An 18,771-nucleotide genomic window follows, 5' to 3' on the forward strand; every position below is an offset into this window, starting at 1 on the left:
AAGCGCTTCGCTTCAAGCTTCCTTGTGCAAACTGCTATATAGGGAGTGAATTTTTTTGCCGGAGTCTGTTTCCTGATGAGTATAACCTGGGTGTCTTCAAAGCCATGGCTTGAAATAGTCGAGTTCCTCGTCAAACATTTAGATCATAATAATTAAGTCTCCAAAGCCTGTTTTACTCCACAATAGAACAGTACCCAAACTCTATTGGAACTACTCGACCAAGGGTATAAGGCTATACATAGGTTACATCTACATTATTACCAATCAATAATCTTCATCATGTCTATACAGCATCTCCCGATAACGTAATCAGTTAATGGGCCGCAAACTACCAGAGCTCCGTGTAGTTACATCGAGATGTTCCAATACAGGGTAACTACTACAACACTGTAGTTTCACCACAAACTTGGGCTCTGTATTTACATAACATTTGGGAGATATTACGGTAAGACTAGCTTCTGCCCACGACTTTGTGTGTACAGGAATTTGCCCAGAACTTTGTGTGTGTGTGGAATTTTGAATCGATGTCCAAATTGCTTTCTTATATGGTGTAGTTCTGAGCATTTGTCTTTAAATTAAATTAAACACAAGAAAAAATATTTTGGTTTCTATTGCTTTAAGTCTTTGACTGCTAATAGAAAACTGTTGAAGACAAATCCTCCGCTAACGTCGGTCATCGGTGACCACCACGGCGTTCAATGTGTTAATAAAGCTTCATGTATTAGTTTTCTTAAAAATCTTTAATTTACACAAATGACCAATAAACCTTTCTTAAGAATTGATTACTCTATTCATTGACGAAAACCACATGAAAATCTATTTAGTAGTTTTTAAGTTTATTGCAAACAAATAGACAAACATAATATAGCTTTATTTGAAGATATATAGTATACGGAGAATTATACCCAAAGTGTTTGTATCTACGAAACTGCAAATGTGACCGTAACTCCGGAGTTTGCCGAAGTTTGAGGGAACTTTGTGTTTGGGGGCAATTTCATAACTATGGAGTTTCTTGCTCGTGTGTACGGGAATGGATGTTTGGGGACTAGTATGTGGATGTTATTAATGAATTGATGTATCACCATTTTAAGACAAAATAAGTTTTATTATTTGCTTTTATCTTTTCTATCTATCTTTAAACAAAATGTTGCACCACACTAGGGTTTTTTCCTGTATCGTAGGTGCGTTTAAAAATATACAAGTTCACATACATATGACACCCAAAACTAAAACAACAATTTGTGGATCACATAAGTTGCTCCGAACGGGAATCAAACCCGCTATACGTTGCTGGGAAATCGGGGATTGGGTAATTCCTTCTCACTCACACAACGAAACACAACGCAAGCGTTGTTTCACATCGGTTGTCTGTGAGGGCGTGGTATTACTCTGGTCGAGCCAGCCCAGTCGTGGCGAAAAATGGCTCTCACACAGTTAAGTTACTAGTCTCATATAATAGAGAAGATATATCCATTGCTAGATACACCAAAAACAACTCTTCATTCTAAAACCAATATCCCCAAGTATTGAATGAGGAAAATCATTAATAAGTCACTGATCAAATGAAAATCGCTCTCAAATTCCGCCGCGACCAAATACAGCTCATTCACTTCCCTTTGCACAACATCAAGAGCGGATTAAAAAAAAAGAAACACTTTATCACCGCCTGTTAAACCCATAACGTTAGGAGTACTTAATGTCCTGTTTAACGGTCTTTATAAACATCATTACGTCTCTTTCCTGCATATACATATAGGTGGAGAGAAATCTATCTGTCTCTTTTTCAGGGTTCCGTATATGAAGGGTAAAAATGGGACTATTACTAAGACTGTTTTGACCAAATGTCTGTCATCTGGATATATCTAATGAATTGTGATAACTAGATAGTTGGTATTTTCACAGATGGTGGTTTTCAGTTGTTTCTACAATAAAAACAAAGTCAAAGCACAAATAATAAAAAGTAGTCTATGTATAATCTATGTGTAATTCAGACTATCAACCACCTCTGTACTAAAATTCAATCATATTTATTTAGTATTTTTTGAGTGAAAGAGTAACTAACATCGATACATCCTCACAAACATTCACTTTATAATAATATGTATGTATTACCTACTGCCAGCGGCTTCGCCTGCGTACCCATGGGATAAGAAGTCGGTTAAAAAGTGGCCCCTATGTATTGTTTCAGACCATAATCTACTCCTGTTCCAAACATCTCAATTTATTCATCTCGATCCCTTCAGTAGGATTACCAGGATAGGATGGCACGGAACCCTTCGAGACTAAATCCAAGTTCCATTTACTCGCTTTTTAAAATCGTTTTTATGTACCAAGTGTAAATCCGAATGATGGTCTAAGGAACGATCGGAGAGGGGAATATATTTTATCTTGCACTTAATGTGAGGGGGGGGGGGTCGTTAAAGGAATGATATCTGGGTCAGGCGTTGCAACCACTGGGTAGTAGCTGCCAGCACTTCAATCTACACAATTCTTTATGGGATTTTAAACTTTATTTTCATTTGGTATTAAGTTGAAAATACAATGATAAAAAGTGTACAGATTGTGGTAGGTTGACGTGCTGGTATATTGCCAATCTGTGTGCGATTGAAGTTTTAGGAGATTACTGTGGTTATGTCATTAGGATTGGATTTTATTGATGTGGTGTTTGTGGGTGATTCAATTATTACTTTTAGATTATGATAACTTATTTTGAATGCTATTTATATGTATTTACTAGATTCAAGGAGGTTTAATTTTGACATATTTTAGTTGCGAATTGTCGGTCTGTCTGTCTGTTCCGGCTAATCTCTGATATGGCTGTACCGATTTTGACGGAACTTTTATTGGTCGGTAGCGTAGCTGATGTACTAAGGAGTAACTGGGCTATTTTTATTTTAGAAAAAAAAACACAATTTCTGTCAGAACTCAATATTCTACGTGTGACGCAACACATCAATACCCAATAATTTCCAAAAAAATACATAATACAAATCATGATTAAATTACCATAATTATATATATATAATAATAAATAATAAAATTTATTCAAAAATAATGTTTACAAAAAATGTTTAACGTTACTCCAACAGAAACAATGTTTCCTATTACAATAATGATACAGTTACAGTGCTAAAATATACTAGAACTAAAATATTAATAACAGTATAAAACAGTAATTTGGAAATGCATTATTTGATAGTGGACCGCCCGATCTAGGTTTAATTTAAAAACCTGTGTTTCAGGCTAAAAACCTGTGTTTCAGGTCAATTAATTCAATACAGTTTTTACTATAATATTCCTACGAGGCACAATAGTTACCGCATTTGACCTAACCACTACAGTAAGCTTGTAAAGCGGTGCGATCATATAAACTATGTACAGGCAATGTATAACGAACGCCGGTGTAAGTTCACATCAATTCACAACTAAAGCCGCGGCGAACTAATTACCCGTGTGAGGGAAATTGATTCTAAAGTTTTACACAATAGAAGTTGTATTGGGTTGATCGCGTGGAAGACTGAGGTGTTATAAGGTTGTTGTTGAATGGGTATTTAGTGGTGTATGAATTAAATGTTACATTAGCGTTTTGTCTGTTATGTTATCTATACTAATATACAAAGTTAAAGAGGTTTTTTGCATGTTTGTTTGAATACGCTAATACCCAAAACTACTGGTCCGATTTGAGTTATTATTTTTGTTTTGCATGGTGCGTTTATTAAAGAAGCCTATGGACTATAATACATCACGGTATGGTTAATAGAAGCCGCGCAATGGGTGATCTTATTAATATTATGAATGTGAATGTTAGTGAGAAAGGAAGTTTATCTCTAAACTACTTATTCCTCACCATCGTTTAAAAAGCCCAAGTTTGTCCCAAATATTTCAAAGAGCCGGCAGACCCCCACAGATGGGGCCCAGTAGGGCTAATGCCTGATTCGGAGCTGCGGACTACCTAGCGAATTTACCAGGGCTCTCACTAGAAAAGCAAAAGTAGGAACGAGGTGGTTTTTAGTCAGTAAGAATCTGACACTCCCTCTTACCTCACCAAGATAAAATCATCCAATGATTTACCCCCTTAAAAAAGTTTGTTCTAAATATATGAAGCACATATTATTGAATCTGTTATACATACGAGTATCTAATTATACATACAATATTCTAAGTGTATCACTTACTTAGTACATGAGTGGTGTACTCTACGTTAAATGTATTACAGCAGCTTGTCTGCGCACGGGTACGGCTTGTTTATTAATATGTAGGCCCCATTATGATACACTGTCTAACATATGTATTTAAGTGGCATGCTTGTATCGATATTGTGACTTATTTATATATTTATTTAGTTAGGTAAAAGGTAAGCGTCAAAGGTATCAGTACGCATCGTATGTAGGCATTGCTGATGATACGGTCGGTACGATGCGGATCAGTGGACGCATTTGTATGAGTTTCTATACAAGACAAACTAAAATCCGTTGCGTGCGATGCATATGATGCGGGCCTGTGGATGCTTACCTTAATGCCGTACTTAGACATTTTCTATCAGCTAGGCATTTGGGTGATGTAGAGTGGTAGATGATACTTTAACTTAAAAAAAAAAAAAACTGAAAAGATTGTGATTATTTTAAAATGAAATCAATCGCAATTAAACGTTAAACGTTTTAAAAATGATAATTAACAAAATGCTAATGTTAACAAAATAACAACATTCTAAATTCAAATTACATTAACAAACCTTTTTTTAAATCTCATAGTGGCCAGTACATTCAATTTTACCAAAGAGTTTTCTACCCAAACGTAAGTAACAAAGAGGTTGAGCATTCTCATACAACATTTCCTATTTCAAAATGGTTTTTAGTAAGGATGCCTTATTATTATTTACCTAACATATAATGGTCCTTGCGACAGATTTCTGTAAACAATGGCTCCTTTATACAAGGATACTTCATTGGACATCGGTATATTGGAAAACTGGAGTAGGGACAGACCACAGCAGGTCAACCTATTCATCACATAGCTTTAGATTTTGAACTTTAGGTGCTTTGTAATAGAGTCGAGAATTCATTGAAGAAAATTGACAGATTTGTGTAAGTTGATGTGCTTCGTGTCTTTACCTAAAGCCAGGCATTTTGGGTCCAAAATATGTTTAAATAGGGAACTACGTTGTCAGTCTATTGTCCTTAAACTAGCCAGTTTGTCAATCATTACGGGATCGTATACTATGCCAGTGTATTTTCAACTCCACTACTTTATATTATGGTTGAAAATCTATTAAAGAAGTTGGCAGTTATGGGTAGCTTGATGTGCTGGCATCTTCATAATTATTTTTCTTATTTGAGTAGGATTGTTGTAGATGTATTTTTCTGGTCAAGTTTTGTCTTATGAGTTATGATACTTCCTTCATAGATCTTTACTTTCATTAGTTTGTTTGTCAAGTCCGTGGCCTCATTAATATGGGGTCTCTAGTCCCGGAGCTGCGGCTTTACCGGGGCTCAAAAAGCAGGAGTAGGAACGGGGTGGTTTTTAGTCAGTAAGAGTCTAACACTCCCTTTCGCCTCATCCAAGGCGGGAAAAGTCACTGGATGATATTCTTCCTAAAAAATCATATTTAAAGTCCGAAGCACCTATGTTATTGTTTACAAATTCCCCGCGGATCATAATATTTGAATAATCTGCACACGTTTGTTCCGTAATCTGTTTGCACACACCCACGACACGAGAGATTTTATATTTATTCGTGTTTGTAGGTGTTTACGTATGTATGTTTGAGTAAACATAACCAGAGTTAGCATTTGATGTGGTGTTCTCTCAAAAATATGATGTTTTATGTAGACTAGTACTTGCGAAACTGCGCCACATTGACTGCACGGTTTTTTTAAGCGGGGAAAATCATCCAATGACTTCTCCCGCCTTGGGTGAGGTAAGAGGGAGCGTCAGACTCTTACTGACTAAAAACCGCCCCGTTCCTATTCTTGCTGTTCGAGCCAGAGCCCCAGTAAACCCGCTAGGTAGTCCGTAGCGGTTGACGCGATGGCTGGGCAAGCGGCAGTCGCGGAACGTGTAGCGAGTTCGCTTCCCGACTTTGTGTGATCCACAAATTGTTGTTTCGGGTCTGGGTGTCATGTGTACGTGAAATTGTATGTTTGTAAACGCACCCACGACACAGGAGAAAATCCTAGAGCGGTGCTACGTTTCAAAAATAAATAAAAAGGTCGGTAATGTATTTGTACCACCTCTGGTGTTGCGAGTGTCCATGGGCGTCGCTGATTGTTTTCCATTAGTCGTATCTTTCGCTCGTTTGACCACAACCACATAAACTTATTGTTATAAATATTTGAGTTTGTAGCTATGGGACTAACTCTCAGTTCCCCCCCCCCCGTAACTCTAATCCGTTGTTATTTTTTTTGTATTTAAATGTTTAATTTCTATTTACTCTTCTTCCTATGTTCTCTTACTTCTACAATCTCTATTCAACCACTCTCTCTCTCTCACCAGGACGGCCGACTCCGCAGCGGCGACATGCTCCTACGCATCGGCGCGGTGTCAGTGGTGGGGATGTGCGCGCGGCAGGCGGCGGCGGTGCTGCGGCAGTGCGGCGCATGCGTGCGGCTGCTGGTAGCGCGCCCGGCCGCGGCCAGTGGCGTGCCTATACCCGACACACGGCAGAATATACAGGTGACTAGTTAAATTTAATATAAGAATTGATTAAAATTATTACTTTAGTGAGACATACTAAATTAATTGGGTAGTTTCCTAGGTCAAAAAGAAATTATTTTAATATTTCAATATAATAAAATATCCCAAAATAATCGTATTTTCATTCATTCATTTGACGATATACTTATTTATTTAATTTTTCTTGCTATTTTTTGCGTAATAAGTATGGTATTTGACGCAAAAAAATTAAGTCGTCATAATTTGCAATGTCATACATTCATAGAAAAGTAACGTTTTTGACATTTCGATAAAAGTATTGAATTTGACTAGTAGGATAATACCCTATTATTATGTTTTTTGTATCGTTGGTATTTTTGGTAAACGTGTTCTAGAGTGGAGACCGCGTTTAGGCAAGCGTAGTGTAGGGCGCCCTCCAGCTAGGTGGAGTGACGATATCCGCAAGGTGGCTGGTAGTAGTTGGATGCGTAGAGCTGAAGATCGAGCTCAGTGGCGTGCCATTGGAGAGGCCTATGTCCAGCAGTGGACGAGAACAGGCTGATGATGATGATGATGACGTTTTTGGCTTATTCACGTAACTATTTGAGAAGCATCGCGACAATCGGCCTGTCTTGTGTCGCAGAATGCTGTTTATAAATATGAGTACAGCAAAATATAATTTAATACCGAAAAATATAATAATTAATACAGGGTTGGTGTTCCCTAAGTCAGGAAAAGGGAGCTTCCTTCAACCAGGTGATGATATTATACCTGGTCGACTGCTGCCCAATAGTTGAACGTTTGGATTTTCTACCATTCAAATCTTCTGTATCGCCACATAGATAATAGGAAACAATCATCGTATATTTAAAACTCGACATTTCTGTTCAATCTAAAAAAGATTTAATTTCACCCGGGCGACGCCACAGACAGAAAGCTAGTTGATCTTAATAACATAATTACTACAGTTGAAATACATCACATAGATAATAAGATACAATCATTATAAGTCCTAAAACTCGACATTTCTGTTCAATCTAAAAAAGATTTAATTTCACCCGGGCGACGCCACAGACAGAAAGCTAGTTGATAATAATAACACAATTACTACAGTTGAAACACACACAATCAAACTGCCAAACACACTACTAACCAAGCAATCACAGTTTCTACCACATCAAACCACGAACTACAATCAAACATAATACAGGGTATTTCAACAAGAACTTTGTTTTTTAAAACTAAATAAAATAAATAATTTGGTGGAAAATGAATAAAATTTTTATTGTATTAAAACGAGAAAAGTTTGGCAATTATGAATGAAAAATGATATCTCACAAATGTCCACCAGGACCACTAAACTAAACTAAACTAATAACTAAACTAATAATACGGTAATTTCCTACTAGTCAAATTCAATACTTTAATCGAAATGTCAAAAACGTTAAGTACTTTTCTATAAATTTTGTAGGAGATCGCAACTTATAACGTCATAGAATTTTTGCGTCAAATAGCATAGGTACTTATTTCTCAAAAAAATTAGAAATATTAAAACGTTAAGTACCTACTTATATCGTCATATTAATGAATGAAAGTAGGATTATTTTGGGACATTATATTGCATTGAAAAGTCACACTCCCTCGTTGGTCGAGTGGTTGCAAGTGCGACTGCCGGCCAAGGGATTTCGGGTTCGATTCCCGGGTCGGGCTAAGTATTACTGGGCTTTTTTCGGTTTTTCGAAAATTTCTCAGTAGTAGCACGGAGTCTGGAAATGTGTCCGGTATATGGCAATAGGCTCACCACCAATAGGGTGTACACAGTGGGATTACGTGCCATAATGTGCACCTCTGCCAACCCCTTCGGGGATTAAAGGCGTGACGATTATATTGATTTTTCACACATAACATATCATATGTTATGTGTGAAAAGTCAAAATAATTAATTTTAACCTAAGAAACAGCCCAATTCATCAATACGTTCACACATTCCTTCTTAAGTCATACATCAGTGTTTAAAGCAACTACACCACGCCTTCCGCACTAATTGGCGCGCCTTGCACAAAAGCGTAAGAAACTGCAAGCTCCAATTAAAACAACTGGGTCGGCGCTAAGTGACGATTTAAATAGCGGCAGGTGCAACTCGCGAGCTTAGGTTACCTTTTACCATTTAAAGTGGTTTAGGGCTACGAGTTTTTAGTACGGAAAGTGTGAATATATGGTAAGACCTCAAAGTCAAAGTCAAAGCATTTATTTCAATTAATCCTAAATTAGCCACTTTTGAAACGTCAAATTTAATTGTCCGTCAGTCTGTCTGTAAGAGAAGCTAGGTGCTCGTTCCAAAGTGTAGCTTCGAATGGAGAAGAACGAGCAAGAAACTCCATACGAGCCAGAAACCTCTTACACGCATTCGGCTATTTACCAACGTCATTGGCAGTGGCAACCGCCGATGACACAACTCACAACGGACTCCTATACTGTCAGAGCCCACTACGGCTGCCATTGATGTTTATAGTTTTAAGTGTGGGAGAGCCATGCTTCGGCACGAATGGGCCGGCTCAAGCGGAGTGATACCACGGCCTCACAGAAAACCAACGTGAAACAACGTTTGCGTTGTGTTTTATTGTGTGAGTAATATTACCGGAGGCCCAATTACCCTCCTCCCCAATTTTCCCAATCCTGATTCCCCAATAACCCTTAAATTCCTAACTCCCAACCAAGTGTTTCGAGTATTCATGGGCGGCGAGTGCTTACCATCCGGTGATCCGTCTGCTCGTTTACCGGCTTATACCATAAAAAAATAATGACTGCCTGACAGCAGATACAGTGTGGCTAAATATTCTATTTTGGAGTTCCATGGCTAATGAAAATGAAACTTTGAAAAGGCTATTTGTCAACCGAAAGTTTCGTGGCAACTGATCACTGTTGAACATTGGCCGTTCCACCTTCCTCGAAGACCGGCTGCATACTAATATATCATTTTATTGAAATGTCAAGTTTAATTCCACACATAAAATCCCATCCAGTATTTACAAAAAGTAAATTTAACGATTGCATTAAGCAATGAATCGTTTTATTTATAAACCAAACTAATCTTGCTACTAAAATCATATTTATAATTTCTATCCAAACAGAATACATGGGTAGTAAAGTTATAAAGATGCTGTGACGTCACTCCTGCTAGCAGCTGCCTGTCTTCACACAATACGTTTATTTGTACAATATTTAAAAACACATCTATCACAGTTTGATAATTTCGATTTGTTATCAAGTTGTGTGTAAAAATATGCCGGGAATCCGCCTACGATGTTTCAATTCAATCTGCACTCGTATAGAAATACTACATTTGTTTTAAAAATTGGCTTTAAATATATGTGCGTACTATCGTGAGAATCCCATGTTCTATCAATATGGGTGAGCCGCAATACAAATCAAAACTCCGTGCTATAAATACTAAGAATTTTCAAAACTAGCCCCAATAAGAGCGGCACGTTCGGCACGCGCCGCAAAGAACCAGCAGACCACCACAGATAGACTGGGCCTTATCTGTGGTGGTCTGCTAAGGCTGATGCCTGATCCGGAGCTGCGGACTACCTAACGGGTTTACTTCGGCTCTAGGCCAAAACACTCACTCTCGTCTCACCCAAACGGGAGAAATCATTGGCTGATTTTCCGCCCCATAAAATACCCCCATAAGAAATCTCTACACTGCAGTCAAACAAAAACAATAAAATTCTAATCGGCATACGCGCTTGTGACGTTTAGCTACCTTCTATTTTTACTTATCCCCAAAAATATGGTGAAGATCACCCAAGGACTTCTAAACCATAAACGAGTCCCCGTTGTAATTCCATACTTCCACTATAAGAGCTGGTGCTCACTGCCGGCATCCCACGGTATTCTGCTGACAGCCCAGCCACTCTGCCATCACCGCTGCATAATTTTATTAACAACCTTATTTCAACTAGCTTAGCAATCATAATTCCTTAATTCTTTGCTGTCCTGTCATGCCGTGGTATGGAAATAAAGTAACATGAATTTAAACTCATTGAAATAAGATTCAAAATGACTTGATTGGTGATAAAATCCTTTGCCAACGAAGCTAGACGACGCACATCTTTGACATGCCATTTTCATCCGTATGCCATTGGAGTTAAGGTTTATTTTACATTGATTTATTCTCAGTATCGTCGCCGCGCCTCCGCCGTTGTGCCCTGAGCCTAAGACAAAACGTTTGCTCCTACTCGTACATAGCCAATCCATTTGAGTGTATCATATTTTATTGGACCACTTTCCTTGTTCCCGAGTTATTCAGTTTCCGAACAGATTTCTTTCTGATATATGTATTTGTTTAATGTGTTTTCTGTTTGTTTCTTGGTTTGGTTTGTTCTTTCTGATGTCAAATGTTTTTTGGGGGTTGGGTGAAGTGATTTAAATGCTCGTTTGTTTTCTTGTAGTTACGGGGTTTGACGGTTTTAATCGTTTTTCTTTCATTGGCTACAAACATACTCTGTCTCCAGTTTATTTATACTTAAAATATACTTTTTTATTCACACAAAAGTGGGAATTTGGGGTCTGTTCTGTCTGTTTAGGTACGGCTATCAGACTAAGCTAAATTACCTAAGTATTTAACTTCAAAATGCTCAGTAATTTCACCGACATTTAGCGATAAGTCACCCTCACTGATACTGCTAACAGATTAAAATTGAGATCACTGTAAAATTTTATATAGTTGTATCTAGTCTTTGGTAGAAACACAAAAGCACTAAAGTTACCTGAAAGTATAACCTGGGTGTCTTCAAATGCCGAGTAAATAGGTTGCTTATGGGCAGACCTGCAACATCATAGGCCGCATCATTACTTACCAGCAGGTGAGATAGCGGCCAAACGTCGAACCATTAAATATAAAAATACGGACGGACAGACAGACAGACATGACGAATTTATAAGGGTTCCGTTTTTTGCCATTTGGCCACGGAACCCTAAAAAAGTTACCTTCACAACCCAAAAATGACCTAGACATCACCAAAAAATGTCCAAACCTCCCAAAACGCCATCTAATTACAAAACATTTAAACTGAAGAGGTCTCGTCACTCCTGTCCTCAGATCCCTCAGAGGGAAGATGTTCATAATTGAGAGCACGGCGGCTATTAGTACGACATCCGTCTTGGGACCGTCACTTCCGCCGGATGTGGCGTAATTGCGTGAGACAGGTTTCATAGACACTTCCAAGTTCTGCGTTTGAAATGAAAGCAATTGTGTGTATTTAAAATGGCGGATTGTAATGTCAGGCGCAGATTTGTTTGTGTTATAATGTTATTCATGGTTGGATTGTGTTATTCAAAGACTTGATTAAAGGAGTATATTCTGGGTTTTCTGCTTTGGACATAGACGGATACTGAAATGATAATTGGCATGTAATTTATTGAAATATCTATTATTATAATTTAAAAGTATAAATAGACGTTTGGTAGTTAACAATTAATAAAAAATGTTTACCAACTTTTATAATAACTATCGTCACACGTAGGACTCACTTAGTTTTAAGTCAAATTTCCGTAGTGCTTTTCGACTGGGCTTCTCCCAGTTGTGCAGTCTCTTTGTGTCTTTAGGCTTAAGTCATTCTGTCTCCTGTATTAAATTCACCGAGGGAAGTGGAAACTATCGTTTTCTTTTCTTCTCCTCTAATAATATCTTCTGATTTATTTCGTTGCGGGATCCAAGACAGTCATTCATGTCCCTGAGACGCACCGGACTTCAATGTTCCGGTGTTTTCATGGTTGTATCTACTGTAGATCCTGGCTTACAGGAGTTACAGCGGTATGGGAGGCCGTGGCAGGCTTGTTAAAAAAAACTATAGTAAGATATACTACATTAACTAAAAATCACGATCCTATTGAGGGGTGTAGAGTCCCTCTATGACTCGAAACTAGTAGATTAAAATGTCCTTGTAAAACTTTTTGTACTAATCACCCTTATCTCCTCCAGCCTTTAGGAGCTCCACCAGCGCCGGTAGTACCATCTCGCCTGCTAGCAGACCCGATAGAGCTGGAGCGGCGACTGTCGGAGGCCGGCCACGATGGGTTCGGCGCCCTCTGCGAGGACACGTCGCCGCCCTCGCCGCCTCCCACCATCATTGAGGAGCGGCTGCATCATCGGGTGAGTGGAGATGATTTATTATTATTTTATTGGTCAGCGTTTAATTACTAAGCCATGGTAAGCAATGATGCGGTCTACGATAGATCAAATCTCACCATAAGTAACCTTTCATTCACTCAGGACTTGATTGCCGTTTATAAAGATTTCTGCTTAAATAATAACTTTCCTACAATTCACTCTGTATAATTTTAAACTAAAAATGTTTATAAGGACGTTAATATAATAATATGCGCTATCTGATGTGGTTAGCTTACGGAGCTACGAAAGGAATTTCGCAAGTTTAAATTGCCCGTTCGTACGTTTTCTTTAAATGCTTCCTTGAGGAAAAAACCTAACGTAGAGCTTAGGGAATGTAAATATCTTTTTCCACGACGTCGTTTATTGACGAGTACATCATTTTTATGATATAAGCCGGTAAACGAACTGACATATCATAAGCTGATGATAAGCAATCGCCGCCGCCTATGGACACCCCAAACACCAACAAGTGCGTTGCCGGCCTTTTGGGAGTTTTAAGGATTGTTGGGTAATCGATGTTTGGGATGATTAGGAAGAGGGGTACGAAACGCAACATAAGCCATGTTTCACGTAGGTTTTCTGTGAGGCCGTAGTATCACTTCTATTCGTGCCGGAGTATGGCTCTTCCACACTTAGATTAGCTTCTGTGGGTATAATAATACAATGTAAATATGGCTGGAGATTAGTGTTACGTGTAAATGGTGTTATTTGCTATTGTTATCCTTTATTGCGTCTGCAGTAAGTTCTAGAGTGTTTGACTTTGACTGTTGTGTTTGTATAGCCGGTGGCGTCTATAGTGGCGGTGGTGCCTCGAGGCGCGCTGGCTCCGTCTCCTCGACCCCCCGCCATCGTGCAGCCTCCGCCGCAGCCGCAACCACCACCACTCAGGTAAAGAGTCTTATTAATATGTTAACTATGATTAAAAGTGACGTGTAAAAGTTCTCTTTTGTTGTAGCCTATTTACAGAACATAAATTTATTTCATTTCAGTGTTGATTTTATATCACTTTTTGGTGTCAGCAGTCTCGAAATATTTTTATCTCAATTCATCATCATTTTCGAGGATTAAGGATTATCAAATTTATTTGTTTTTTACTGAAGCACAGATCCTGTGCGGTACTTTTGAAGAAAGATGTAAAGTAGTTGTGCCGATTTCAAATAACTTTTGAGAAAAGTTTTACTATTAACTTGTATTAAGTAAATACAAAAGGAATCATAATATAAAAGGATATTTTGTGCACTTACGCATTCGAGTAAAAACAGGCATTTGCTATGGTATTCAACATTAACCATCCTAAAACCACCCTCTAACTAACTCCCTACAAAACTATCCTTCACCTCAACCACAACCTTCCTTCATACTGAATATGCTGTCCATCCGCCAGGCTGCCCCTGGACATGGCAGTGCGCGGCACGGGCGAGCCGGAGACGCTCAGCTACGACGTGGAGCTCAGCAAGGACTCGGCGCTGGGACTCGGCATCACCGTCGCCGGATACGTTTGTGAACAAGGTATGTCGATTGTGTATTTATTTGTCTGTCATTTTCTGGGATTTTTCTACCCCTGTACCCATGCGTAAAGAAGGTGTTAACATGTTATTACAATTCATTATCATCATCATCATTAGTCGGAAAACATATACTAGTAGACAAAGGCTTTCCCAAACGATAACTTGCCACCTGCTATAATTTATGCAATACTGAAAATAAAATTCAAAATCGTTGGTTAAGTAGGCACAAAGTGTGGGAGGACCATGCTTCGGCACGAATTAGCCGGCTCGACCGGAATAGACTTCACCGAGACCACGGCCTCAGAGAAAACCTACGTGAAACAACGCTTGTGTTGTATTTCGTCGTGTTAGTGAGGTTAGGCCCAATTATCCTCCAATTATCCCTCAATACCCAAATCCCTAACAATGCTCAAATTTCTAACTCCTCAAAAGACTGACAATGCAATTGTACCGCCTCTAGTGTTATAGGTGTCTATAAGTTGGCCTAATTATAAGTCTGCGGCCTTATGGTTTGCAATGACTTGTCACGGGTTATTGATATTGCATCACACGACAATTTTAACATAACGGGCAAAAACTGGTTGTTACAAAGTGCGTATAAAAACATGGTGACACACGTTCGTACATTAGCTCACTCCCAACTGCTAATAACGTCCTATCTCATAATATCTGCGACATAAAAACACCAACGTCGACTAGGTTTAAGGCCCAAGGCAGTGTGGATCAATCACCGTATGATACGACATCAAACATGGCCACGGTCATTGGTGATCGCTGCTTACACATGATCCCGGCACGGCTCGTTAACTTGGGGTGAAGGCCTGACAATATCAGCGCAGGATGGGTGATTAGGAACTTTATTAGAAAGTGTTTTTATAGAGATGTTGATTGGGAGTATCTACTGTATGGGGTTCCTCGTGTGGTGAAGACAGAACTCGAAGTGCTTAGTACGAGTTTGCTTTACGTTTAAAGTAACCGAAACAAGAGCGCGTTCGGCACTCTGATTAGTCGGCTCGAATAAGCCATCCAAAGTCATACTTCTTAGTATACGATGGATGGTATATAGATGGTATATTTCTACGGGTGTCATAAGAGGCTACCGGCCGATCCAGAGATTAAGAATTCAGATCATTTATTCATTTTGTTACCGTAAATCCTAGTGTTAGGCAACGTACGGGCAAAAAAAACTTCACAACGAGAGATAAATACAATTTCTGGGGCAGCAAAAGATTCTGTTTTTAACGAACGTGGCATAATAACGTATTATATGCTCAATTTTGACATTCTTAACAATAAATTCTAAAGGTTTGAACAACTGTGCAGGATAATTATTTGCCAATAGATTATTCATCGTACAAACGAGTTTACAACATCAGGAGAAAATACCGCTACTTACCCCTTTCATCTATAAGGCATTCACTGTGTACCCAAACCTAGTCTCCCAGGAACAGAACACAGGCTCTATAAATAGTTTGTTGGTACAAATAAATCGATCCGTCTATTTGTGTAGCTCACTAGCTATGCTACAGGGTCTGCTTCTAATCTAGCTGGAACACGCTATTGTGAGCAGTTCCGGGGGGATCCATTAGTTTCTGATGATTACATTTGTTGTTTCATCGTTGGGTACTTATCATAATAATGTATAATATGAAATGAGTAAATCAACAAGTGTACTTTAGGACATACATACAGAACCTTTCTGTCGTGGCGGTAGACAGAGACTATGGAATTCCAATTGCTATGAATCTTACACACTTCTTTCGCTTCATCAGCAATCGTCTTTTCATGCATGCTCGTCGGTTAAAGGTATTTTTAATTTGGTCTTTCTTTAATATATCGTCAATCTGGCCGCTATATGTCCATCTATGGATGCCCTCTACCGATGACAAGCCCAACCATATCTGCCTTGGATATTTCTTTCGTAAATCTGCTTTCATCCATCCTTTCTTAATTAGTAGTCTACAGATTAGCATTGATTATGGACATGGAAGTGGAAAGTTCTTCCTAAAATATTGTCCTGTAGAATATTCTTAATGTCTACATAAATAAAGAAAATGTTCAAAACTTATGCTTTTAGAGGCCATTGCTCAAAAAGTTTTACTTTTAACATAAATATAGTATTCATTGTTTGAAATCGTTGTTCCTTAGAAATAACTTTTTTTAGTATTTTCATCTAGGACTCAAGTATTGAACGCTTTCTCATGCTTGTGCTTTAGGGTGCTTTTCCAACCAGAGATGTGCTATGTAGCTATGCTAAGCTGTGAAACTATGTGATCTTTTCCATTGATACTAAGCTATGTAGTTATGTGAGGAAGATGCGTAGCTCGAGTATGCGATATATTGATAGCAGGGAAGTTATCAGCATGCAATGTAAAAAAACATAGCTTAGCTAAGCTATGCTTCTGTTTCTACCAGTGCTAAACTATGTGTGCCAATTAATATGATTCTCTGATAATTAGAAAAGCACCCTTAACCTCCTTTGGTAGACGTAATAATTGTGATATTTTATACGGTCGTGGACGTGAATAATTGTGATATTTTTATGGAATTTCATTAATTAAAAACTTGATTTTTCCATCGATGATCAAAGCCAAAGAATTAACTTCCATAGCCTTCATCAAAACAATTCCTGGAAGTGTAGCCTGTAATGTAACCGATACTAGCGCCATCTATCATTTTCAGCTGAAAGTAATTAAAAAGTCGTCGCGCCAACTTGCCAGTTTAGAAAAGTCGTTATTTTTCCAAAGTTTTATATTAGTAAGATGTCAAGAGCCGGTAACACGTGGCGTGGACGGTTTGGCTTGGAGTTCCTCTAGTTTGTTATATTAAAGTTTTACTATATTTCTTTTAGTTCCATAGTGAAGTTTAAACTCAATATTACATCAGTTCAGTAACAGTTACAAGCCCATTGTATTAAAGTGATATACTATTGCAAAACCTAGGTGTTAACTGTCCTACATTTTTTTATGGTATAAGCCGGTAAACGAGTAGATGGATAATTTGATGGTAAGCAATCGCCTCAGTCCATGAACACCTGAAACAACAGGGACGTTACAAGTGCGTTGCCGGCCTTTTCGGGGTTTGGGAGTTAAGGGTTGTTGGGAAATCGGGGATTGGGAGATTGGGGAGGGCCTCTAATTGGGCTTCCGGCAACCTCAGTCACATAACGAAAGCGTATCACTCCGGTCGAACCGGCCCATTACCCACTGAAAACACTATGAAATTACATCTAAAACATTTGATAAAATGTAATATGTCGTAACTAAGTTTCTGAGGGAAGTCCAGCAGAAAATCAGTTTTTTTTTCAAAATAGCTGCACATAAACTTCAGAGAAATTCCTGAAACATTTTTCCTTTAATTTTTCTACACAAAATATCCTTAAAATTCTTGCATTTTTTCACCTTCCATTTTCCCTCACTCTCTGTTGTTTACCTACTACAACAATAACTACAACAAAATTCTACTATTGCTGTGACTTTCCTTTGCCACGCCTAATGATGTGATTGTGTTAACGGGCGACACTGACTTCACAAATATAATGAGATACTTCACTCTCTGCCGGTAGGAAGGGGGGGGGGGCACCTCTCATTGTTCACAGTTCACTCAAAGAGACAGCAATACCTGTTATCTCTCGTGTACTTTGTAAATTATCTTACCATTGGACATCAGAAATGATATTCATGACTGTTTCATGAATATCTTCTTATAGAAAAAATTTAAGAATGTTTTTCTTGAAATTAGTAGGTGAAAATACCTCAGATGTGAGAATATTTTTCTTGAAATTGGTAGGTAAGAACTGGAACCAGGCTAAGGATGCCAGAGATGTGCTATGGATGTTGGGAATAGCTTTTGTGGAAACGGACTCAGCTAAGCTGTGTTTTTATATGGAAACTGCGTGCTGTAGACTGATGTGTGCTGTAAAGGGCTTCCCAACTATCGGTACATCGCATACTGCGCATCTTCGTCGTACAGCTACATAGTTTAGCATCAGTAGAAACGGTCACATAGTTTCACAGCTTAGCTGTTCACTAATCTTCGGAACGACTGGTCCCATTTGCATAATTCTTTTGGTTTTGGACAGTGTATTTATCGAGGTAGGCTCACACAACACACATCACGCTAAGACAAAAAGGAACAGTGTAGCAGGTGAAATCGCTCGGAAGTAGCTAGTTCAAAACATACAGCTAAAATATCACCACCAATCTACCAGTGACTTCGGAGCACTCCAAACACCAGCCTATATTTACCCTCCGTCTGCTAGAGTTTATGTATAGATAGTTATTTTTAGTCCGTCTGTATCACTTGAGGTCGGAGAAGGTCAGGGTAGTAATGACAGGGCTTGCTGACAGCAACTCTGTAATTTGGATGGATGGAGCTTTGGCGAACTAAGTATTTTTTGTTTGTGACCTTTTTTCTAGGAAATAAGTAGTTTATGAG

At 38.6% G+C, this 18,771-nt stretch overlaps 1 protein-coding gene across 5 annotated transcripts in view; it reads left to right on the forward strand.

Moving 5' to 3' along the window:
- The window catches only part of LOC118279390 (uncharacterized), a 201,908-nt gene that overhangs the window by 31,603 nt on the left and 151,534 nt on the right, over positions 1 to 18,771 (forward strand). For all 5 annotated transcript variants that reach the window (XM_050698322.1, XM_050698325.1, XM_050698326.1 and 2 more), the window contains 4 exons: positions 6,493 to 6,672; positions 12,638 to 12,808; positions 13,608 to 13,714; positions 14,211 to 14,335. In XM_050698322.1, coding sequence (XP_050554279.1) covers positions 6,493 to 6,672; positions 12,638 to 12,808; positions 13,608 to 13,714; positions 14,211 to 14,335 — 583 coding nt within the window. The remainder of the gene's footprint in view (positions 1 to 6,492; positions 6,673 to 12,637; positions 12,809 to 13,607; positions 13,715 to 14,210; positions 14,336 to 18,771) is intronic.

Source organism: Spodoptera frugiperda, chromosome 14 (assembly GCF_023101765.2).
Source record: "Spodoptera frugiperda isolate SF20-4 chromosome 14, AGI-APGP_CSIRO_Sfru_2.0, whole genome shotgun sequence".
Lineage (NCBI taxonomy): Eukaryota > Metazoa > Arthropoda > Insecta > Lepidoptera > Noctuidae > Spodoptera > Spodoptera frugiperda.